The 25,889-nt window shown below is 50.0% G+C and overlaps 1 protein-coding gene across 1 annotated transcript in view; it reads right to left on the bottom strand.

Moving 5' to 3' along the window:
- LOC114439055 (IQ motif and SEC7 domain-containing protein 2-like) overlaps positions 1 to 23,758 on the bottom strand; it is an 87,638-nt gene extending 63,880 nt beyond the window's left edge. Inside the window, exon 1 of the mRNA XM_028410778.1 lies at positions 23,067 to 23,758. Within this exon, the coding sequence (XP_028266579.1) occupies positions 23,067 to 23,758 (692 nt within the window). The remainder of the gene's footprint in view (positions 1 to 23,066) is intronic.
- Positions 23,759 to 25,889: the final 2,131 nt, after the last annotated feature.

Genomic DNA, 25,889 nt, shown 5'->3' with positions numbered 1-25,889 from the left:
CTCTGATTGGCTGACCATTTTTGGATTTTAAACCAGAAACAAGATGGCGGCTGGCGCGGAGGCTGTCTCTCAGTTTGTGGAGATATTTCAGCTTGTTTGGGATATGTATGTAGGCCACAGTGTGCGCTCCCTGAATGATCACTGTCAAACTTCCTTTATTCCGGTGTTTGAAAAAGAAAGTGAAAAACTCTGTTTATGTCACATTACAAACTGGAACTGGGTGACAGCAGCTGCAGCGGCTCCGGGCTCGCAGCAGGTTTCGGCCCAAATGTAAAACAGGCTACAAATAAATAAGCCGGCACCAGAAGACATCATTATGGAGTGTTGATGAGCACCAACACGACAACTTCCCTGTTCCCAGCGCACTCACATCTGACTCTACAACATGACTCATCTGCCATCCTGAGAGCAAGGAAGTGGTTATATAATCACCACGGAGACCAGCCGGCACAGCCAGGCCCCTGCAGATGTGAGGCGACAGGTGGGAACGAGCTGCAGCGAACACAGAACAGTGCTGCTGACGAGGAGCTCCTCACCGAACACAGGGGCGATCACTGATCAATACAGACATGCATTGATCCCAGCCTGTCAATCATCATCTCCTCACTTTTGATTATTAGCAATGAAGTGATTACTGATCCCTGCACAGCCCCTGTTTATTCATGCAGACACTGGTGTGTGTGTGTGTGTGTGTGTGTTAGCACCACTGATTTAACACTGAGCAAGACAGCCGTAACAATTCATGTAGGTTCTAATCAGGAAAATTATCATTAACATCAGTTTAACAGTAGTACATTTAATCTGAAATCTGATGAACAACTTAGAGGTCCGACTGACATTTAACTAGCATCTAATACCCCGTTCACACTGGGGAAAAAAATCTGGCTAAAGCGGGATTCTGGCCTATCCAGATGTTTTTTTTCTGCGTGTGAACACCTGGAATCCGGCTGTATCCAGTTTGATTTCAATCCGGCTAGATCCACCCACGAGAGGTGGATCTAGCCAGATTGGCTCAAATGTGGCTCAGGTGTGAACGCAAATGTGGCGAGCGAATCCGGCTAGCGACATGCTACTTCCGGTTCACGGGGCGCAACACGGGACAAAACGACGCATGCGCACACGCGGTCCTACCGCGGCCTGAACGGACTCTGTATATTACGAGGCGCCACCTAGTGGTTTGGAGGACAGCCAACACGCTGGATGAAGCCGGATTGAGTGCGGACACAAGTGTGTGCTAGCCAGATTTGAAAATAGGTCTGAACGCGTCCAGCTTAAAGGCTGTCTGGGCTCAATCCTACTCTAGCTGGAATGACTGTGACCATAACAGGTTTTGCATTGTTGCCAAATCCACTGAGACCAACAAACCTTAAAACTAAATCAAAATTAAAACAATATGAACGTTAAAACTAAATAAAACCACAGACAGCTCTGCGTGCAGCCACGGTGACCGGCCGCTAGCTGCTAGCTGCTAACTGCCCACCTTGACGGTAGAGGAGCTGCTGATGATGCTGAATGGATCGCAGCTACCTGCGCTGCTGACGCACAGCTAAACACAGCAAACAAACACTGCAGCAATGCCTACCGCTAACAGATGGAGCTGAATATCACCACATGGGAATGTTTATAATAGTAATAACATACATCATGCTCCTGCACACAGACTCTATATATATATATATCTATGTTAGCAGCAGCGATGCTGCTTGGTGCGCGCTGTGTGCAGCTTCTACTCTAAATGCTAACACACAGAGCTAAAACCTATCACACTGTACAATATACAGGACGCTGGAAGATAGCGATGGAGCAGTAGGTGGTGTTAGCATGCAGCCTGCATCGGAGAAGATGTGTGAAACGTGCTACGCTAACAGAGACGCGGGGTTAATGCGTCCTCAGCCTCCTCAGCCCAGTCTGACTATGCTTCTCTTTACACTATGATTGTCACCACATCGTTACAAGTGCAGATAAAAGTTCATTAAAAGTGCGCCACGATTCCTTAATGGGTTAACGTGCAGGCTCAGAGCAGAATCAAATTCAGTTTCTAGAATCTCTCCTCATCCTAGTAACCTATTGAGGGGCTAAGACTGATTTGGGTTAATTGCAGCATGTTGTCATAACAACATTAACTCATTCAGCCACGTCAGACCGAGCTGACAGCGTGAGTTAAGGCTCGGAGCTGCAGCACACGTCTCATCTCTGTTTAAATGCAGCTTCCATCAATCACTGCGGTCTCTGGCACTGAAGGGGTGGAAGGAGATGATGATCTAATGAACACGCTGTGAAGCCGACTGCATGAAAAAATAAGATGACTTTAACATGAATCATTCAGACAAACCTCAGAAATCTTTTACTCCTTTATGAATGAATGAGAGCTATGAATGCTGGGAAGTATTAACCAAAGCTGCATTCACTGCACAGGAGTCACTGAGAGGAGGACAGACCTGAACCAGTACTTAAAGAGGTCATGTATGCATCTTGTAATCAGCAATGATCCATAAGTACCTGCCGGCTGATAGATAGATCATCATTTTTCTGGTTCTGGGATCTGAAAACATTCCTCAGGTCTGAACCTCCTGCTCCATAGGGGGCGCTGTGAGTCCACAATGACTGAGGTTCTATGACTTTTATACATGGTTCCATTTTAAACTGTTGTAAAGCAGATGTAAACAATGATTTTATCTCCATCAGTCCTGTTCACAGCGCCCTCTGGGGGACACTGGGTTAGATTCCATCCTCTGCAGTCTGCTGTCCCACTGAAACAGCGTCTCATGAACGGTCTACTCAGCACGTTATCACTGATCCTCTCCCCTGGCTCTGCACAGGAACGAGTCGGGCCGATCAGAAACCCGACCCGTCGCACTGACTGTCCGCTTCCTGTTTGGAGGAAACCTGGTGTTTAAACCTCTGACATCAGACTCTGGATCGGTGTGTGGCCGTGTGTGTTCAGGATCAGCTCTCTGTCACACTCAGCATGAGCCAACACACAACGTATTGCTTTAAATGTGAAGAGAAGACAGACGAGGAGCGGCACAGTCTGGAGGGTTCAGGAGTTTCAGGCTGTTTTAACTTGGCACTGAGAGGAGGACCAGCGCTCCCTCACTCATACTTGGCACTGAGACAGATTCTCATCTTTCCTCTCATCTACTTGGCACTAAATCAGGAGGATGTTAGGAAGGGAAGGAAGGAGGAGAGGATAGGAAGGGAAGGAGGAGAGGAGAGGAAGGCAAGGAAGGAGGGAGGATAGGAAGGAGGCAGGAGAGGAAGAGGAAGGGAAGGAGGGAGGGGAGGAGAGGAAGAGGAAGGAGGCAAGAAAGGAAGAAGGTAGGGAGGGAGGAGAGGAAGAGGAAGGAGGCAAGAAAGGAAGAAGGTAGGGAGGGAGGAGAGGAAGAGGAAGGAAGAAAGGAAGAAGGTAGGGAGGGAGGAGAGGAAGAGGAAGGAGGCAAGAAAGGAAGAAGGTAGGGAGGGAGGAGAGGAAGAGGAAGGTCAGAGAAGACAGCATGAGGTAAAAAGATCAGGTGAGGAAAGACGAAGGGCTCCACTGCTGCTCCCTTCATGGGCGCCTCCTCAGCGCCCTCTCCCTCTCTCTATCTCTCGCTCCCTCACTCTCCCTCTCTCTCCTACTCTTACTCTCCCTCCCTCTCTCTCTCCCTCTCTCCCTCCCTCTCTCTCTCCCTCTCTCTCCTACTCTTACTCTTACTCTTCTCTCTCTCTCCCTCCCTCTCTCTCTCTCTGGGTGTTTACAGGCAGTTCAGTCAGACTAAGTCCAGTTATTTGACCTTTAGCTTCACTTCAAGGAGCCACACATGCAGACCAAGCTGGAAATGTGGAATTATTGAACGTTCTAACACAAGAAGGTGACAGCTGAGCACCTGAGCTAACTGAAGCTAATGTTGCATCGTCCACAACCAGGTGGAGACAGGTGCTGCAGTTCCTCCGTATGCATGTATGTACATTTGTTTATAACCAATCAAAATAATGCATAATAAACGAGGAGCGGCTGTATTTGAGTGACAGGTGGACGCCGCCTCACAGCCTCAGCTCACATACAGTCCAACCCTGAGGCACCGCCATCGCTGTCGGGCAACAGCAGGATTCCAGCAGGAAGTCATGTACGTGCTGTGGTAGCTAGGATGCTAACATCGCTAACATTAGATGTGTACACAGGTAGCCGTTGTATTTAGCATCATCTCACTGAGACCCAGAGGCTTCTCCTGATTGGTTGCTCTGAAGAAATCAGTGTTGATGTCAGAATGTTTGATGTGTGTCATGTGACCTTGGTCTGCATGTGAGGCGGGATCAGAGGCTACAGGATCATGGACCCCCCAGTGATGTACTGCCTCACAGCTGATCACACACTCCAGATGTTTATTCCGTACAGCTGTGTGTGTGTCTGTGTGTGTGTGTGTGTGTGTGTGTGCACTGTACACATTAGGCACCAGGGTTCTCCGTGAAACTGTAAATGAGAGGGAAGCACTCATGTGTTTTTCTCTCTCTCGGCCGCGGCTTCACCTGCAGGAGCAGCTCTGCTCAGACCTTCAGGTGGCCAACACCTGATCCACTGAGACACCCCGTGCACTAAACACCAACAGAACTCTGTTTTGATTAAAAATAAATCAGAAACTGAAACAAAAAAAAGAACTTTCTTCCATTGTGCGTGTATTCAGAAATAAAAATGTGTGTTCTCTGAGTTATGACGTGCAGGATGCCTCTTGTATAGTGCAGGGTTGAGGACGGCCTGTCATCGTTGATGGATCAGTGAGTTCTGACTGATGGACTGTGGTGGAGTCTGGAGGACTTCTGTCTGTGAGCTGAGTCTGAAGAACATGCAGCAACACAAGTCAAAGTCCTGAAACCTAATCCAGCTGAAGTGGAAGGACCTGAAACACTGAGCGCTGTGAGGAACACGTCAGAGCTTACTGCGTGAGGAGGTCACAGCTGTGCGAATAAATGATGCCGTGGTTCTGTCTGGTGGGTTTGATGGTCTCTGTTCAGGACCGCTGTGAACTGTGTTTCATGACTCTTATCAAAACAAAGCTCTGTTGGCTGCTTGGTGCACGGATCGTGCGACTTACACTCGCTCCAGTGTTTTATCTGCGGCCTGTTAAATAACAGCAGATGCAGTTAAAAGGAGAACCCAGGCGGCGGCATGTCGGGCGATGATGGCTCTACAGAAGGTGGAGAAGGCTGGATGTCTTCAGCAGAGGAGCTCCCGCTGGCGCCTGGCGTCCTGCCCCGCGCAGCTCAGACACTGCATGGACTCACTAACAGGCGGAGGAGCCCTCAGTCCTTCGCTCCACAGAGTCTGGTGAGGTGCGGTGAAGACAGGCTGTACGACAGACCAGAGCCCCGCACAGGCAGAGCTGGGACATCACAGCGCCCCCTGCTGACCCCCCCCCCCCCCACTGACTGATGCCGAACTCTACCTGGGGCTCTGGTGCACACAGCGAGATCGGGGGGGGGGGGGGGGGCAGCGGGGTCATGGCTTCATGCTGGGACAGGGAGGGTAAACGGTTCAAGTCCCCGCTCAGACCCAGACCAGGAGAGGAGGTGGAGGTCGCAGGCCGCGCAGCACAGCACCGCCGGCTCAGCGCCACCGGCTCAGGCCCGGCCCTCCTGGTGGGTCGGACTGCGGTTTGATAATTAGTCCTGTTGGTTTAAAGCTGCATCTTTTTCTGTGTTAAGTTCATCTGTGTGAAACTCAAAGCAGCAGCTTCAGCTTTTTCAGACTTCCTCCTTTTTTTTAACTCATCAGTTCACTTCCTGATCAAAGGTCAAAAAAGAGCCACACTGGACGGAGGACACGGGGTTCCTAATCACCCCTAAATTTACCCGGGGAGAGCTGGGCGGGAGTGTTCTGGTGGTCGCCCCTGGTTACCTAGAGGAGGGGCTACTGCACTCGGAGGCGGGGCAACAGAACTGATGGGCGATGTCATCATCTTCCTCCTCTCTGAGAGACAGACAGACACACAGACAGAGAGGAAGAAGAAAGACAGGAGGAGATGGAGGAAGAAGAGCACCATCAGAAAGGAGAGGAGGGAAAACAGCTGCCTGCTGGGGGGGGGGGGGGGGGGTGCAGCGCTGCCGTCAGCCACCAGAGGTCAGTGTTTACACACAGAGGGCTCTGACTGCAGAGGTGAAGCAGCATCAACGATCAGCTTTACAGGGTGTGGAGGAGGAGTCTGGGGGGGGGGGGGGTGATGATGATGATGATGATGATGATGATGAGGTGAGTTTATACACATTAATGCAAATATAAAACTAAAGAAGAGTGGAGGGAAAGGCACTGACAGGTCACTTAACACGGAGTCAGAGGATGCTGTGATGTGACATGTTGGAAGGACTCCTGCACAACCTATCTATGTGTCATGGTGTGTGTGTGTGTGTGCGTGTGAGATGCATCCTCTCGTAGCCTTCCATCCAAACGTAGCACAAATGCTAACCAGCCAGTGTGACTATTACGTCAGGTAATCAGAATGATCATTTTACATCCACAGTGAGGAGGACACCCTGAATGAAAACCCTGACATCTGACCCATGTTTATGTTTGTATGTGAGTTAGATCTGGACTCATGATGCTGGCTGAGACCCGGTTTTGTATATATGTGCTCACATCTGATCAGCATGCACCATCACAGCAGGCTCCTGCTGGTGAAGCACTGATCATGTACAGACAGCCATCACTGGATGCTGTGGCACTGCAGTGAACCTAACGTCTCCAGCAGGTTCTGGTCTGTCACAGAAACCCTGCAGGGTCCTCACTGCAGAGCTGCAGGTTGGATTCCTCACATCAGCATCCTAAAGTACGCCTGGACCAACATGGAGGACACTATTAGTAAACAACAGGTGGCTTCATACAAGGAAACTGAGTGGATAAATCATCTGTCAGTCCTGACAGCTAGCATGTAGCAGCTAGCATGTGTGTAGAGGACTGTTGTGTCTCTGTGAGGACAATATGAGCATAAAGTCACTTTGACTGAAACAAACTGATCAAAGCAGAAAAGTCTTCATGAAGCAACAGAGGACATGTTTAAATGTCTTTACTACCTTTTGTACACGGTGTAGAATGTAAGAATCGTGATGCTTGAGCTCCCAGATCACAGAACTAACCGTTAACACTGTTTATGTTTCAGAGCAGCATGTGATGATGGGGGTGGGACGGCTGAGGATGAGGTGGAAAGACAGAGTGGGATGATGGTGTTAAGATGACAGGGAAGGTGCGACTGGTGAGGCTGCTTCACCTTCAGCAACGCTGTGTGTGTGTGTGTATTAAAGAATATTATAGGTTACTTTGAGGGAAGGGAGGCAAAATGCATTTAGAGCAAATCTGAGGACTCCATGCTGAGACTCAGGGTCTGTGTATCTATCTATTCCCTATACATACACAGAATGGACATCTCATGGTCCAGCTGATGAGGCTAACGCAGCTACAACTCATATCTGACAGTAATGATGATAAAGTGTGAAATCAGTGCTGATGTGGAGCTGCTGGAGACCAAACCAGACCCATCCTGGACTCAGAGCTGCTGACAGACATGTCGCAGCTGTGAGAACCAGAGCAAACTCACAGCGCCTCCTCACAGGGCTCCGACTGGTCCGAGCCAAACCTGGTTCAACACCAGCTCACAGACTGAAGCCTGGCAGATGGAACTATGGGAGTCTGTGACGTCAGCAGAAGCTTGGAAGTTAAAAATGAGGGTGTTTTAGGAATAACTCCCTAATAGTGAACAGATCTGAAATCAGAACATAATTAACAATAATTGAAAAGCATTATGTGTCCAGGCTCAAACACAGACATGGAAACAGCTTCGCTCTAAATGCACATCACGGCACCGCCCTCTCTGCTGCTGGATGTGGTTTGCGGGGGTGGAGGGGGGTTTCTACAGGGGACAGGGTGTGCTTGGTGGAGGAGGCGTCGGGGATGGGGGGGAGAGTGGGTGAGGTCTGGGTGTTAAGAGAAGGGGGGGACTCTGGCCCTTACCTTGCCTGCTCGTGGTGCTTGGCGGGGGGCAGGGCGCAGGGAGGCTTGGGCAGGCGGAGGCGCGCGGGACAGCAGTACTGATGGTAGGTGGCGTGGCTGTTAGGAGGTAGGCTGGAGGAATAGAGAGAGGAGGAGGAGGAGGAGGAGGTGGAGGAAGGAGTGGTGATGCTAGTAGGGTTGTTGGAGGTACGACAAGAGGTGGTGGTAGTAGAACAGGTGGAGGAATAAGACCTGACAGAGAGAGAGAGAGAGAGAGAAAGAGAGAGAGAGAGGGAGAGATAGAGGAGGTGGGGAGAGGGAGAAAAAAGAGAGAAAAATAAAGTCAAGAGAGAAACAGAGAAAGATAGACAACAACAACAACGACAACAACAGACAAGCACACATAAACAAACACCATTAGCACAGTTAGCATTACAGCACACTATCAGCAATAGCTTAGCACAAAGTATTAATGCAGCATTAGCAAACAAGAGGTAATGTTAAAGCAAAAAAAGCACATTTAAATCTATTAGCTTAGCATACATTAAGTAACAGCAGCAAGCCACTAGCACGCACATCTTACAGTTAGCATATCTTACCATTTTAGCATTACCTTAGCACATAATAGCATACCACAGTTAGGATCAAGTCTTAACTAGTCATAACCAGCATACAACATTAACATCACAGGTGTTAGCTTAGCAGTTAGGAGACACAATGTATCAGCTCATGGTTAGCACACAGTCAATCTTGGCTATTAGCACTAGCAGTTAGCATCACAGCAGTACATGTATAGTGTACAGTGAGTCAGGAGAGGGAGGATGATGCACAGATAAAGACTGAGGGGCGGAGGAAGGCCGGGCGTTTCCTGATCGCCACCCCTCCAACGCTCATCAGCTGTGATGACCTCATCAGGAGCAGGTGCACGCGGTCAGGGTCTGAACCTGCAACCTTTCAGCTGAAGGATGGTCTCTGGGACCGCGCGCTGAACCCTGTCAAACGACCCCCTAACCGATCCGTCACAGAGGACAGGCGTCACTGAGCCGGCTGAAGGTCGTGATGATATTTTTAGACCCGTCAGGGACGCTGGAGTGAAGCGTGCCGACAGGAAGACCGGTTGAATGATAAAACCTGCCAACATGCACCATGAATTATTCATATATTTAATATCCAAACTTTGACACCAATTTCAGAACAGCGGCCCATGAGGTCAGAAACTGCAGTTCCCCCCGCAGCCTCTGGGGGCTCTCTATGCTTCCCCCTGATGACAACCGCGCAGAGGAAGAAGGTTTTACACAACTCACTCTATAATCATATTAACCCATAAATGTTCACATGTTTATGGTCATGGCCGGTTTGAGTGACAGCATGAGCTTCCTGTCTGTCCGACGACCCGCCCACCTCAGCTCCACTCGCACGCCCATTCTTTGCCTGTATCTGTTTTAACCAGGAGATCAGGTGGTGCCAGCATGGCGACTGTCGGCACAGACACTCAAAGCTGTTATTCAGAAACCTATGGGTGATGTCACACGTCGTTTATCATACACAGTCGATGGTTACCATGGTTACATTCCGCATCATCAGGCGGTCTTATGTTAGCGTACTGTTAGCATACATACTGTCACAAAGAGGCTGAATGTCAGGAGCACATTTCATAACAACTGAAGACTGATTTATTTAGTTTCATCTTGTAAGAAAACATCACAACGATGTATAAACGTATACAAAAGGCACACACACACACAGACACACAGATGATGTTATATAACCTGACAGTCAGCTGGATGAGAGTGTGTGTGTCAGTGTGTGTGTGTGTGTGTCAGAGTGTGTCTGTGTGTGTTTGTTTGTGTCTGTGTGTGTCAGTGTGTGTGTCTGTGTTTGTGTGTGCGTGCGTCTTTGTGTGTGTGTCAGTGTGTGTCTGTGTGTGTCTGTGTGTGTGTGTGTCTGTCTGTGTGTCTGTGTGTGTCAGTGTGTGTGTCTGTGTTTGTGTGTGCGTGCGTCTGTGTGTGTGTGTGTGTCAGTGTGTGTCTGTGTGTGTGTGTCTGTCTGTGTGTCTGTGTGTGTGTCTGTGTGTCAGTGTGTGTGTGTCTGTGTTTGTGTGTGTGTGCGTCTGTGTGTGTGTGTGTGTCAGTGTGTGTCTGTGTGTGTGTCAGTGTGTGTCTGTGTGTGTGTGTCAGTGTGTGTCTGTGTGTCTCTCTGTGTGTCAGTGTGTGTGTCAGTGTGTCTGTCTGTGTGTGTCAGTGTGTGTCTGTGTGTGTCAGTGTGTGTTTCTGTGTGTGTCTGTGTGTGTCAGCGTGTGTTTCTGTGTGTGTCTGTGTGTGTGTCTGTCTGTGTGTGTGTGTCATTGTGTGTGTGTGTGTGTGTCAGTGTGTGTCTGTGTGTGTCATTGTGTGTGTGTCTGTCTGTGTGTGTGGTGTGAGCCTGGACTTGTATTTACACTGCACACCCTCCTCTGAGTCACGGAGCGCTCACATGCATCACGCCTGCAGCAGTGACGGCCAGCGTGCCGCCGTGTAGCACCAGCAGACTGTCACATCACAGGAAGTGACAGGAACCGTGAAGTCCCGCCTCGCTGGAGCAGCGGCGTGGTTTTACAAATGTTACTGCTGCCATGGCAACCAGAGTTTTCACCATGATGAAGGGAACGCTGTGCTTAGTTTATGAGGCTGTGCTGATGCTAGTGATTATACTATACAGCCAAAGGTACGTGGACAGCCTCCATGTCTGTCTGCCGGCCTCCATGTTCAGCCCATCATACGCTGATAAAGTCTGATGAAGGGTGATGAAGGTCTGTATTTGCTCTCTCCCCCCTTTCCCTCCCTCTCCGTCTCCCCCTCAGGCAGCAGTCGTATTAGTATGGAGTGCTGCTTCCACTGCAGAGTGCGCTGCAGCCATTCATTACCATACTGCTCCCACACTGCAGAGGGCGAGAGACACCCATACCTGCTGGGAGAGAGAGCACACTGCAGACGGTGACAGAGGTCGGCCCGCTGTCATCAGTTATTCTGCGATCAATAATCCATACATCAGCGTCACATCAGGCAGCACCTGGGCCTCATCCCTGCCAACTAATGACATCACCTCAACTTCACACCAGCCCCCCCCCCCCCCACACACACACCTGCACAGGACTACAGGCTGTGTTCCTCTGTGTGTCTGCCAGCAGAGGGCGCTCTGATGACAGAAAACAACACAGGACACAATCTAGAACATCAGCTGGGAACAAACCTACATGTGGCATGTCTTTCTGATCATCATGGTTTCCCTACACTTCCAGTGTTTGTGCTAAGCTAGGCTAATTTCAAGATCAAATCAGTGTGTGTACTTTGTTTTCAGTTCTCTACTGAAAGGCTGAGGATGTTCTTTCTAATGTAAGGGAAGTGACATTAATGCTTCCCTGTGCCCGAACGTAGTAAAGCTAATGAGCTCACCTGCTAAAGTTATCACAAGGAAAAATAAACCGTTAGAGCAAAACAACCGGCCACTAAATTAGCTCCGTGCAAAGTATGGATCAGTTAGAGCTAGCTGTAAGCCTAGCTTATAGTATCACTAAAGTCTGGTGGTAATGCACCCCAGCCCCAAATGTAGCTGTTTGCAAATGTCACTGTCAACATAATAAACAAATAAATACAACAAGACAAAGAGAGCAACACAACAGTAAACAACTGGAGAATGAACTGTATCTGTGACGTTTACACAGCACGAGCAACCGGGCGCTAACGGCACTTAGCAGTGTTAGCATTCTTCTGAAAACAAGTCCCTGCTCACAGTGAATGTAAAAGTATTCAGAGAGACAGACAGACAGACAGGCAGACAGACAGACAGGCAGACAGACAGACAGACAGACAGACAGGCAGACAGACAGACAGGCAGACAGACAGACAGACAGACAGGCAGACAGACAGACAGACAGACAGGCAGACAGACAGGCAGACAGACAGACAGGCAGACAGAGAGACAGACAGGCAGGCAGACAGACAGACAGACAGACAGACAGGCAGACAGACAGAGAGACAGACAGACAGGCAGACAGACAGACAGACAGACAGACAGGCAGACAGACAGAGAGACAGACAGACAGACAGACAGACAGGCAGACAGACAGACAGACAGGCAGACAGACAGAGAGACAGACAGACAGGCAGACAGACAGACAGGCAGACAGAGAGACAGACAGGCAGGCAGACAGACAGACAGACAGACAGACAGGCAGACAGACAGAGAGACAGACAGACAGGCAGACAGACAGAGAGACAGACAGACAGGCAGCAGGGACAGTTTGCTGCTTTAACAGCTGTTATATAAGCTACAAAAATCTGAATAATTATCAGTGTGTTGAGTGTGCGCCAGTAACAAGTGTGCAGTTTCAAAATGTCAAAGGGCTTATGTAAGCAGGGGTCTGTGTGTGTGTGTGTGTGTGTGTGTGTGCATGCGTGTGTGTGCAAGGTGACCAATAAAAACTCCCAAACTGACAGTGTGTGAGGAGCCCAGGGGCTTTACACAACCCCTCCCTCTGGGACTCAGAACCAGACCAGGTTGCATGTCTGTGCTACACACAGATCACTCACGCAACGCAACACAACGCAACAATCTCCACATAAGTAACACACACACAGTCCTTGACCTTCTCATCACTTACTCCGCCTCTCGTCTTGTCGTCATCCATCGCCTCACAGCTCCTGCTTCCTCTCGCCCTCCTGGCTCTGACCCGTACAGTCTGAACACATTTCAGTCAAACATAAAGATCTGATCTGGACTTACATCATCGAGGTGCTGCAGAGGACTCTGCTCCAGTTTACATGTGTTCTCTGCCTGTTCCATGCTGCCATATCTTTGGTGTTCTCAGTGTTCCTGCACCTTCTGATCATGGCTACAAGCTGCCTCCTGGAGAACCTCTCTTGTCTGAACAAGGACTACAATAACACAACAATGGTGCTACATGTTGGGAAGTGTAGATCTGTTTAATTACTTTTCGTTCTTTAATCTCTGCGATGTGTGGAGAGACACACAGACACAGAATGATCCTTTAAATAAAAGCATGATTCACAGTAAACATTAAATGTAAAACCTGGAGGTCTGGCACCTTCATCATGCCCTCGCCTGTCCTCAGCTCAGCCTGTCCCTGCCAGGCCACTCCGTCAGATTACAGGCTGCTCTAATCTGATTACAATCTCATTAGTTCATCTAACACCAGCCTGTCTCTGAGTCACTGCCACATGTCAAACTGTCTGTCATCACACCCACTGGATGACACACACACTGTTACTCTGTCCTCAGTGTCAACAACATCTGAAGACACGGGCAGTCAGAAGGAATCAATGAATCAATGCTCAGATTCAGATGTATCTAATATAATCTGATAAAACTCTGCTCTAATGATGCAGCTGCAGCATCAACACCCAGAGTGTGCATGTGTGTGTCTGTGTGCCTGTGTGTGTGGCGGCCAGTTAACAGCCTGTGCGAGGTGTGAAAGTTGCCCTGACAGTCTCACAGGAGGCAGGAACAGATAAGTGACATTAATTGACATCAATTAATCAATAAAAGCTCCAATCAGAAGTCGTTACTGCTGTCAGGGCGAGCAGGAAGTAGCAGCCACAGCACACTCCTCCAGGACTACCGTCATCACTGAAACAACAGACGGGCTGCTGCTGCTCCAACTGCTGGAAAGGATACTGCTGCCCCTCAGAGCCTCTTGAGCACACAGAGCACCTGGAGCATCCAGAGCACCTGGAGCACCCAGAGCACCTGGAGCACCCAGAGCACCTGGAGCATCCAGAGCACCTGGAGCACCCAGAGCACCTGGAGCACCCAGAGCACCTAGAGCAGCCAGAGCACCTGGAGCATCCAGAGCACCTGGAGCATCCAGAGCACCTAGAGCACCCAGAGCAATCAGAGCACCTGGAGCACCCAGAGCAGCCAGAGCAGTCAGGCTGTCCATGCTGTACTGCTGAAAGCTCAAACATTGGACACATCGGTGAAGGAGCAACAGTGGCCTGGACTGATGCCTGTTATTGACATCATGTAGACCGTGGATGTGGATGGTCTCCTTCTGGGAGTGGATCAGGCAGCGTGATGCTTTGTGTGAGGCTCTGCTGGGAACCTTGGGCCCTGCTGTTTATATGGATGTAGCACCTAGCTTAGCCTTCTTTCAGACTATGCCCCCTTTCATGGAAACAGGAGAAATGGTTTGAGGAACACAACAACCAGGCACTGGAGGTGATCCACCAGACCTGATGCAGATACCACTGCACACCTTCAGAGGTCTGTCCACTAGGGCTGCAACAAGTACTCGACTTATGGTTGACGGCAAAATTCGTCAATTTAACAACTCATTTAGTAGTCGACAGGTCATGTAACGCATTTGCAGCAGGGAGTGGTTCTGTGGCTCTGCAGTGTAGCAGGATGATTGGTGCTTTGGGTGCAAGAGGTCCTGGGTTTGAAACCAGGATGAACTGTCTGTTAGGTCGGTGTGGAGGAAAGGTTGTTCAAGAGTCCACAAGAACTGTGTAGAATCGGTGGTAATGTGCTTCGGTAGATGCGGGAATGAGCTGACACACACACACACACACTTTTTTTTAAAGCATTGACTGAGGGCTTCGGCCCAAAATCTTCAGCTTTATACTGATCTACGGAGATTTATACTATACAGAGGCGGATGAATCAACGACAAATTAGCGGTCCAAAGTAGTCGACTATTCAAATAGTCTTTAGTTGCAGCCCTACTGTTCATGTTTCCAGGGTCAACTGTACTATAATAGGTCATACTGTCATGGCCGCTGGGGGACAAGGCAAACAGAGACATGTGCTGCTGAGATCTGCAACCTGCAGGGGGCACTAGATGTTTTTTTTCTCTCACTAGAAGATTCTAACATTTCTTGGTGTTCCTGGGAGCCGCTGAGTGACCGCTCCGAACCTTCGCCTCCCTCTGCAGATACGAACACAGAATAAACCGAGGCAGGACTCAGCGGAGGGAGAGATGCTGCAGTACAGTTTTAGCAGCTCCAGAAAGGAGGCCATGCCAACAGTGTTGTTAAGGGCAACCGTTGCAAATGAAGAAACATGTTGTCACGGTAACAAGAGCTGCATATGTGTGTATGTGTTTTTAAATAGATCCTCTGCTGCTGCTGCTCAAAGTCGACTCAGTGTTTCCAAGAGGTTACTGACACACACACACACACACACACACACACACACACACACACACTGCTGTGAAAGGGGTCACCTAGAACAAGAAGTGAATACTTCTGTGATGATTAATTGTGTACAGCATATACACACTGTGTGTGTGTGTGTGTGTGTGTGTGTGTGTGCATCATGTAATTCTCCAAATGCAAATACAAAAACTGCAGTTCCTCCAGTGTCCACTTGGGGCTCCAAAAGTGAGTCAAACCATATAAATCTCCATGTTAAAATGTCCACCTCTACGGCAGGATTGACCAGCTTCATCAGAGGACGGGGTTCATGTAACTGTTCACATTATATTGGCAGTTGTACAGTAACTCCACCGCCTAACTCCCGACTATCCTGTCCACACTGCTGACTGCGCTGGCGTGTACACACACACACACACGCACACAGTCAGACCCCTGGGTGTTGTCCTGCGGCTCGGCTCAGAGAGGTAATTCATCACCTCATATGAGCTAGCCTAGTTTCCCCTGCAGCACACACGCACTTACACTACATGGAGTACATGCACACACCCACATACACAAACCAACACAACATCAAACAGGACCAAATGCCAACACACACACACACACAGGTGCAGCGCAGGCCTCTGATATTTAAGTACAGTGCAGCTTTATTCAACAAGCCTGCGGCACTGAGCACTGCTGCAGCCACACACACACACACACACACTGGGCTGAAAGGCTAGCAGACACTCACACTCACCTCTTGGTCCTGCCAGTTCTGCCCGGCCTTTGGGTTTTTCAACTAAATCACATCAAACGGCAACACACAGTGAACACAGGGGGCGACAGAGAGCGATACGCAGCTCTCTGAACCCCTGGGAGCCACTAATGGATCACACCAACAAGATCCAGTAAAAACTAAAAGTCCTGGCCTCCTCAGCAACAGGCAGGAAGCCATGATGGATCACGTGTGAGCAGCACGTCAACAGCAGCAGTCACATGACCAACACTCAGAGAGTCTCTGACCTGCAGCTTCCTGCAGCTGATTTCTGTCTGAATACCTGAGTTATTCTGCACACACACACTCTGACTGCTCTCTGACTGCAGACATGATGGAGTGTGTGTGTGTGTGTGTCTGTGTGTGTTTGTAGAGGACTTCATGCTGCAGTGAACATAAGCTCATAATGACTGAACATTATTTTTCTTGCAAATGTTTATATAGCTGTAAAGTAATAAATGTGTGTGATGGAATTCAGTTTGCTGTCCAGCCTGTGGGGGGCAGTGCATGTATGATCCTCTTGGGGGCGCTAACAGAGTTTTTTGTGTGCTGGTCCAGTTTGCTGGTTTTATTGTCTCTGTTCACACAGAAAGAGGAGAAGAAGAAGAATTCCTGCCTGTGCTGCTGCAGTGACCCAGTTTCCCTGCAAACATGGCCGCCTTTAATCTCACAGCAGAGCAGAGTGTGTGCAGCACACACACCTGATCCTGCAGCCAGTCCGCTCAGGACGAAGCACCGTGTGATGTGTCAGCACCACTAACCTGTGTGTGTGTGTCTGACTAATGAAACTGATTCTTATCCTGTCAGGAAAACGTCTCGTCTTAAAGCACCTCACATGCTTCAGGCGTCATTCAATAATTAATGAGTCCAGAAATCATCAGAGTGCTCGTTTTTCACAGCGGAGCACTCGTCTGCTCTCCAGAGAGACGCTGTGCTGCCCGGCCAGCTGCAGATGTGGGAAAGACAAAGTTATAAGATGTGACTAATAAAGAGCAGCATGCAGACTCAGCTAATCTGATCACATTTCAGGGACATCTGTGGGTGCTCTCAGTCATCCAGAGTCGTTTCACATCGACGCAACTGGACTTGAAGACGTTTCGCCCCCCCCCCTTCAGGGTCTACTTTTCAATTAGGACCTGATCAGAAGGACCAGCTCATGCACAACAACATGAGCGTGTGTCCCAGCATGCAGTGCGACTGTCCTCTTGGGTTTTAGAGCGTGGATGGATTACCGCCGATGTCATCAGCCCGAGACACACACACACACACACCAGCACGGGGGTGACGAACTACGAGGCCGATTACCCACAATTCATGATTCAAAAATATACCATCAGAGACCGAATAGTTACGTAGGTTGTTATTTTCAATCATTTACAACACGTTTCTCTTGTAGCCGTCACACTTTTCGGATAAATTTATGACATTCGTGACAGCTGCGTTCTCCACTCTTGTCCTCGCACATTCGTCCTCCCACTGTCTCACAGATTTCTGACAATAATGATGGTTTCTATTCTCCTGAATGTTCAGCTCTGACATGTTTTGCACACGGTGCAGTTTCCAGCCTGACCTTTGTGTTGATATTTATCCAGCAGTGTCGCTGGCTGATTAAACATAACGAGGTATTAGCGGCTCTCTGTGCTGCTCAGCTCGGACAGAAATAAAAAACTCACATCTTTACATCAGCTGGCTGCCGCAGCACTCTGTGTGCCATCTGTGTCCTGAGCTCTGCTGCCAGGAATCTGCCTTTATAATCTGCTGTCATGCAACGGAACATCTACCGAGGCGGCAGATACTTTCCTGCCGGGTTTGATTCAACCTGCAGATGATCTGAGGTCTGACGGGTGGGACCCCTGTCCAGGTCCTCCAGGACAAGAAACTGAGGCCTCACTGTTTGGACTGTTCGTTGGTCTCTGGGTGAAGTGGAGGACCCAGTCTCCTCCATGGTCACAAACCGCTGCAGAAATCTCCCAACTGGTCAGATTTTGATGCGTGCTGAGGGGTTTGAGTGAAGGCTTGGTCACTGGACGGACTCGCTCCTGGGGGACACCCGGCTCTGTGCCAGTGTACGCCATGTTGTGACATCAGGTCACAGATGTTGGCTGTGGTCTCCTGTGTGGTGTGTGATGAGGGTCATCTTCCAGACTCTCTCTGCAGTCTGCACCCCCCTGTGAGAAGGACCTTCTCCCCTCCACAGGTGATGACTCTGGTTTACGTGTGTGTGTGTTGACATGTTGGTGGTCTAACAGTGTAGAAGTCTCTCGGCCTGCCGGGCCGCTCGCTGTGACATCTCCGCTCCGCTGAAAATGTAAACTCCTCTCTGAGCGAGCGGACGGAATGCCGCCGAGGAGCCGAGACCACAACCACTTTCTCCTCCCAGCGCTCCTCGGGATAAGTGAGCTGTTGCCATGACAACACAGCATCTATCGCTCCTCCTCTGTCTCTCTGCATCCCACCTTCAGCACCAGCAGTTGGTTCCATGTCACATTTCCATGTTGCCAAATTTAACAGACAGACGGACCGAAAGAAGGACACAGAAACATGATGCAGTGTTTGTGTGTGTGTGTGTGCGTGTGTGTGTGTGTGTGTGTGTGTGTGTGTGTGTGATCATACTCAGGTCAGCTGTTGAATGATTACACCATCAATCACTAAGGATGATATCATCTCACTGCTGTCACACTCACACACAGTCTCTGTAATGAGATTGCAGGGTGACTACGGTGAGCCGGAGGGGACAAATGTTATCAGGAGATTTACAGTCTCTCTGACATGCTGCATTTAAACCGGACTGCTGATGATGTAAGAGTCATTTTTAACTACAAGCGATGAGAGGACTTAAACCACCTGAAAGTGCAGCAACCAGACACAGTCAGCGTCCCACCTGCTGTTCCTGCAGTGTCCACTAGAGGGCTGGCTACATCCCCATAGACCTCTATGTTAAAACTTTACAGCAGACCTTAAGACCTGTGTGACTGAAGGATTCAAACTTTTGATATGCCAAATATCAAAAAACTTCACACACATTTCATCTTATTGTGAAATAAAATCCAATATGGCCGCCCGGCACCCGCTGCCTCAGTGCTGTTAGAGGGTGAGTCACGCTGCTGACGCAGAGCTCAGAAATGGCAGCGATGGATTAAAACCGATCGAAGAGTGTTCAATAAACAAGCTGATCTATGGCCTTGATAGGTCCTAACATATTGATTCAGACACATTTAATCTTCCAGCTGGAGGTGAGATTCATCATTCAAGGGAGGAAGGTGAGAGGGGGAGGAGGAAGAGGAGGAGGAGGAGGAGGAGGAGGAGGAGGAGCGCTCATTACAAACTGCTACAAACTCTCAGAGGTGGAAGGATACTAAAGTTTCTGAACTTGCACCACGTTATGATTTATTGTTACACATCTGCTGACCAGGAAGTATGAGGAGTCTGCTCAGAGCGTGCACGTTCGCACACACAGCGCCGCGCGACCTGACCTCATTAAAGTGAAGCCTGCCTGCTCGGCCACACTCGACCTGCAACGTTTAATTGGAGAAAACATGTTTAGCTCAGGACTATCAGGCAAGAGTCAGCACTGAGGGGGTGCTCTGAGTGCACCACAGATAAATGATGAGTCAGGACTCTTAGCTGTCACACACACACCAACACACACACACCAACACACACACACCAACACACACACACCATGGTACAGCTGAAAACGAGGTGAAAACAGCCAGGATCACCCACAACCCACAAAGTTTTCATGATTGTATGGCTCCAGAGTGTTTACTTGGCTTACTGTGTGTCGTGCACACACACCTGGTCCTGCACTGCTGACCAAGCTCATATACACCCTCAGATGGTCCATATGTCAGCAGCTGTTGACCAAAACAGGGTCAGAGATTTGGGGGGGTGTGGTCCACTTTGTGTTGATGTGAGCAGAAAATCATGCACAGAAGAAAGAGACGCCAACAACAGAGGAGCCAGAAGCCCCACCTGACCGTGTGGGGACAGGTTCAAACATGCAAGACCAGCCTCCCTTCGGCCAACAGGGTGACCAGAAGGGGGTCTGACCCATGTGATCAGAGGTAAGACTAGATCCGAGCCATCACATCACATCAGCTGCAGTCCTCACTGGTGTGTGAGTCAAACATGGCTGCCTGGCTCGTTTTTGTCCTTATTGTGCATCCAGGAACATTTTCTGAGAGTTGAGCTCAGAAAGACTTGAGGAGCGGGAAGGATCAGAATGATGGATCCACTTTTAATTTCTATTTTTTCTCTGTGACCATCTGAACTACATCACTCTGTTCATTACCATGACTGTCCTCCATCAGTCTGCCCCTCTGGTGGATCAATGCAGCAGCAGCACTGGTGTCTAATGATGGCTACGGCCTCTCGTGGTGTTTGTGTCTCACTCCTACAGCCGGCTAGAGCCGTCAAACAGTCAGACCTGATGACTGATGTTTTTTTTCTGAGTGTGAACACCTCGAATCCGGCAGTATCCAGTTTGATTTCAAATGTGGCTCGGGTGTGAACGCAAATGTGGCTAGCGAATCCGGCTAGCGACATGCTACTTCCGGTTCATGGGGAGGGACACGGGACAAAAAAACGCACGACGTATGCGCACACGCGGTCCTACCGCGACCTGAACGGACTCTGTATATTACGAGGCGCCACCTAGTGGTTTGGAGGACAGCAAACATGCTAGATGAAGCCGGACTGAGTGCGGACACAAGTGTGTGCTAGCCAGATTTGAAAATAGGTCTGAACGCATCCAGCTTAAAGGCTGTCTGGGCTCAATCCTACTCTAGCTGGAATGACTTTCTCCAGTGTGAACGGGGCCTACAAGTCCAGTCACCTCGCTCCAGCCTTCTGAGAGCAGAGTTCACTGTTTCAGCTTCTATAAACTTTAATAAAATGTTCAGGGATCACGTCAGAGTTCCTTCCACCTGCTGCACACCGTGTATTTAGAGCGGATCACAGGCTGCAGCTGCACTAACAAACATTTGGACAGTACCGATAAACACTTTAATCAGAGACGTCATTAGTTCAACCACGGTGCTCCAAGAACAAGTTAGTAAGCATTTTGTGCCATGCTGCTGTCTACAGGCTCGTTTGCTGCATGAAGCTTCTTTAAAGGTAGGGTTTGAAAGCTCAGTGAGAGTCAGCCAGATTTCAAAGTAAACACACGCCCCTTTCTCTCGGAGCTCACCCCGAAGCCATGCCTCGAATCACATGGACGCCATCACCTGAAGACGAACTGCGGTCTGTGACTTCGGCCATCAGAGCAGGAAGAGAGTGACAACCAGCCAATACTCCTACAGGGTCCACCCGGAGGATTGATGATGTTTTTATGTTTTATAGCTTCAGATGATTCATATTCTTTGTTTTAAAGAGAAACTGCCGAACTAATCGGTTGCTATCGGATTGTAAAGAGAAGTTACACTAATTTAACACAAAGAGCATCAGACTGAAACCTCCTACCTTTAAGTGATTTCCCCCTGGGATTAATAAAGTATTTCTGCTTCTGATTCTTTAACAGACATGTTCAAACACCGAGCACACGCCGCCTTCTCTCACTCGTCAAAGTGAAATTCTAACAGATGAGTAATTGTGCTGCTATTTTGAACGTCTGGTTGTCACACCTGTAAGTCAGCTGGTTCACTCCTTCACAAATAAACACTCTGTTCAGTGTGTGTCGTTGATCCCTGGATAACTGCACACGAGAAAAAGTATCTGCAGCGAAAACCCTGAGGTCCCGTCAGATGACATGTGTGTGACATGTGTCTGTGTGTTCAGCCTGAGGTGCTGAAGCATAAACCTGTGTGAGGGTATTCTGCTGCATCATGCCCCGCTCAGAATCCACGCCGAGTGCAGCCCTGCCACACGCCGCCGTGCCTCCACGCTGTAATCTGCCCCGGTGCAGTGTGGGATTTATTGGAGCAGCTGATTGTGCTGTGAGATTTCATAACGAATCAGCCTTATCTTGGCTGCTGTCAGCCTCCATCGCTGTTCTGCGCCCATTACATCATCCGAGGTCGGCTTCTTCTCACAATATCAGCTGTACCTGAATGTCACATGACTCAGAGCTCAGAGGATGCTTTTTTCTGATCGAACAGGATCACAGATCTAAGAGTCTGAGTCACACTGCTGAGTACTTTACCTTCTAGCTGCACATAGGAGAGCAATAGTACTATTAAATGTGTCTCCGTGAGTCATCACTGCGTTTCTGCAGCCGCTCTGAGGCTCCGAGGTTAAACCCATCTCAGCTGTCAGCGAGAGCGCCGTCCTTCAAACAGGTTTAACACAGTTGCATAGCAACAGAAGCCACCATAACCAGCCCCTCACCACAGCCGCCGGCTGCCACAGCACTGCCTGGTGGAGGCACGGGGATAGCTGCCCGTGGCGGTGCTGCGGCAGGCAGCGCTGCACGCAAACACGCAGCGAGGAATCCGAGCATCCTCGCCACTTCCTGATAGGATGCTCCTCAGATAGGGTTGCCAGGCAACAAGCCCAATTCCAGCCAGTAAGCTCAGCTCTCACTCACAGCGTATTTAGAGCAAGAAAATAACAACAAAATGAAAAGACGGAGCTACCGGGTAGGTGGTTACCATGGCGATCAGTACAGCAAACACTTTATGAGTCTCACAGCACACACCGAACAACCACCTCTACACCTGTTGCATAACACACATTCCACTCCACCAACTATCGGTGGAAGAGAGGCTGCTGTTCATCTGCCTCTGGACTCCCGCCACAGCCTGAGCTGCTGATGAAAGGATGAATATGTTTCTACAAACACCCACCACTCACAGGGCGCTGCCTCCTCTCACTCCAGTTCAGCAAAACCAGAAGAAGAAGAATCCAAACTGAGCAAAAAAGGCACGTGTTTGTGTGCGTGCACTAAACCTGTGTGAAAGAAGCTGCAGAGTTAGTGACAACTGAAGGCGAAGGTTAGCACGAGTTTGGCCAAACCAGACGACGGACTGAGAGACACGCGAGCTAGCGCACAGGCTAACATCGAGGGGGGAGGTAACCATGGTTGGCTGCCGTCAGATCCAGGCCAGCTAGCACTGAGGCTAAATGCTAACCTGCAGTCACAACATGCATTGGAACACATTAGAAGGGACACTGGATCTCTAACGAGACCTTCACTCTGCGCCGGGTCTGGTTGGCTGTCTCCTCGTGCCACCTTTGGTCGTAGTAAAAAACACAAACTTACGATTTGTGGTGATGGAGGGTGTGGGCGTGGTGGTTGTTGGCGGCGTTGGCTTTGTGCAGGCGCTCCAGTCGTTCTTTCTCTTTCTCCACAAAGTTGGTGTTGGTGCCAGTGCTGGTGGAGGGCGCCCGGGTCAGCCGGCTCTGGGCCCGCGGCTGATCTCTGGGTGGGATGGGTGGAGGAGGGGGAGGAGGGGCCGAGGCTGAGGAGGACACCGGAGCAGGGATCTGGGTGGGGACGGAGATGGAAGTCGTAGCTGAGGTTGGAGAGGGAACCGGGATAGCTGTGGCGGTGGTGCTGTTGTAGGAGTGGTGGTGGTGCTGCTGATGGTGGTGGTGGTGGTGGCTGTGGTGTAGGGGGATGGAGGAGGGAGGCTGCTGGCTGTTGTGGTGATGGTGGTTCTTGGTAGAGATGGAGGCCGAGGTGCTGGGTGGAGGCGGCGGCGGAGGAGGAGGGAGAAGAGGCTCTGGAGGAGGAGCGGGTGGAGGAGGAGCGACGGGCTGCCGGTCCAAACGCAGGTCCTTGTTTTCTTGGCTGAGCCGGTCCAGCTGGACCTCAAGCTCCTCAATTCGGCGCCGCTGGGTTTCCAGAAGCTTCTGCTGGCTCTCGATGATGTTGTTGAGTTCTAGAAGGTACTCCACAGCCCGGTTAGGGCTCTCTGGACTGCCCTGGCCTGGGCCTTGGTTAGCATCCATGATTAGCTAGTCAGTGAGTTAGCACACAGGCTAAATGAGGGGGCTGAACCGGATCGGTAGATCCACACTGCCAGATAGCGCTGATGCTAAATGTTGCACAGCTGCAGCTGGCGCAGAGCTAAAGGCTAAAACGAGCTAAGAGGGAAAGTCTACAACCTAAAACTACACCCTACAGCCTGAAGCACCCTTCACCCTCCCCCCCACCAGAGGTAAGTGGGGGGGAGAGGACTGTTTCTTCCTCGAGTTCTGATTGGAGGATCACGATGGGCCTCGCTTGTGCCGTCTCCAGTCACAGAGTCTCATAGAGTCATTGATCATCCCACGATTCAGTCAGACGCTCCTGTGGGCCTTCAGAGCCATGACAGTCCAAACCTGAAGAAAAGCGCCGGAGGTCGTCTCCGACCGTCAGCGCGCGTGCGTCCTCCCGTCCGTCAGCGTGTGTGCGTCCTCCCGTCCGTCAGCGTGTGTGCGTCCTCCCGTCCGTCAGCGTGCGTGCGTCCTCCCGTCCGTCAGTGAATCCATGCAGCAAATCAGAACATCAGTCTCCAGGAGCAGGTGTGGAGGACACGGCTGACGGAAGATTCCTCGTCCCTCTGCGTTACTGCACATTATCACCGCAACAAGAAATCACCAGCTCGGCTGGTTCTGTCCTGGGGCGGTCCTGGGGGGTCAGAACCCCGGTGGTGACCTTCCCAAATCAAAAGAGTTCAGCTCAGACCAGAAATCAACACAAAGCTCCACAAAAGAAAGACAATCATCTCCTGACAGACGCGGAGGAGGAGGGCGTCACCTCGTCCTCACGAGCCGAACTCAGCCAGACATCCTGCGTTCGCTCTGTCACAGGGGGCGACGTGCAGAGGTCAAAGGTCATGTCAGACGTCCGCCTTCTTCCTGGATACGGTGCGGCGTTTGGGGTTCATCATCATCCTGCTGGATCAAAGTTCTGGATCCTTTAAAAAGAAGAGAAAGAAAAGAGGTGAGAAGCAGAGTCGTCGTTACTCCACCCTCTGTGAATGAGTTCTCCCTCTCTCTCTCCATCACTCTCCATCTCTCTCTCACTCTCTCTCTCTCTCTCGCTCTCTCTCTGGTTGTAAAGGGTGTGAGGTCTCTCGGCCCATAAAAACCAATGTCATGGCCCGCTGCAGCCATCAGGGAGAAATCATCACACACCATCAGCCTCTCCTCCTACACTCCATCACTGTCCCTTGTCTTGGTCCTCGTCTCGCTGTCCTCCTGCTTCCACTCAGTTTATCGCTGTGATTCCCTCAGTTATTATTTTTATGTGCAGATTTGAGGTCCTCCTGCTTATTTTTCTCTTATTTTTATAAGTTAGGGGGCGCTGTAGAGCAGTGGGGGTGTAGTTCGAGAGACTTTTTTATTAACACCTGCATGTCCAGACCAAACTGTGCTCAGAGAACATCTTTATACAACCAGACTACATGAGAGGATGAACCAATCACAGCCCGGCCTCGCCTGAGACTAATATTTTTGAGACAAACATGCTGTGACACATTGTGTTGATGTTTTTTAGTTTGTGGGGAACTCCGTCTCTGCTCAAAGTCTGCAGGAGCTGTGAAATCTGGACCAGGACCCATGTGGAGGAGTTCATCACCACAGACCTCCACGTTAGAAAGGTCCAACTTTACAGCAGAAATAAACAGGTTTACAGCCTGGTACAAGCCTCTGTTGGTCTCTATTGATAAGCTCATTATGGGTGGTGGATGGTTGGAGCTTCCCACTGTGGCTCAAAACAGCTCTACAGAAAGCTGTGGGTGACGTGGTCCACCACACATGGACTGAGGAGAGCTGGATCCAGACCTCAGGATCCCCAACAGAAACAGGAAGAGACAGACGCAGCACAGAGAGAGCCACAGACTTTCACTCTTGGTCACATTATTGAATGTTCAGCCATTACTGAACAGAAGCTGGAACCCTGGAAGGATTTCTGGGTAATGGAGTCACACTTCCCTCAAGACGTCTTTTGAAGTTCTGTCACAGTGCAAGGTTTCTGCTTCTGTACCACACACACACACACACACACACACACACACAGTCTTCTGGTCTCTATTTCAAAGCAGCCAAACAGTTTCAGCTTTTATCTTCCCATTAAGCACATTTAATTATTCATGAC

This window comes from Parambassis ranga, chromosome 7, assembly GCF_900634625.1.
Source record: "Parambassis ranga chromosome 7, fParRan2.1, whole genome shotgun sequence".
NCBI classification, from domain to species: Eukaryota; Metazoa; Chordata; class Actinopteri; family Ambassidae; genus Parambassis; species Parambassis ranga.
Note: the sequence above shows the minus strand (reverse complement) of the source record. Positions and strands in the feature narration are given on the sequence as shown.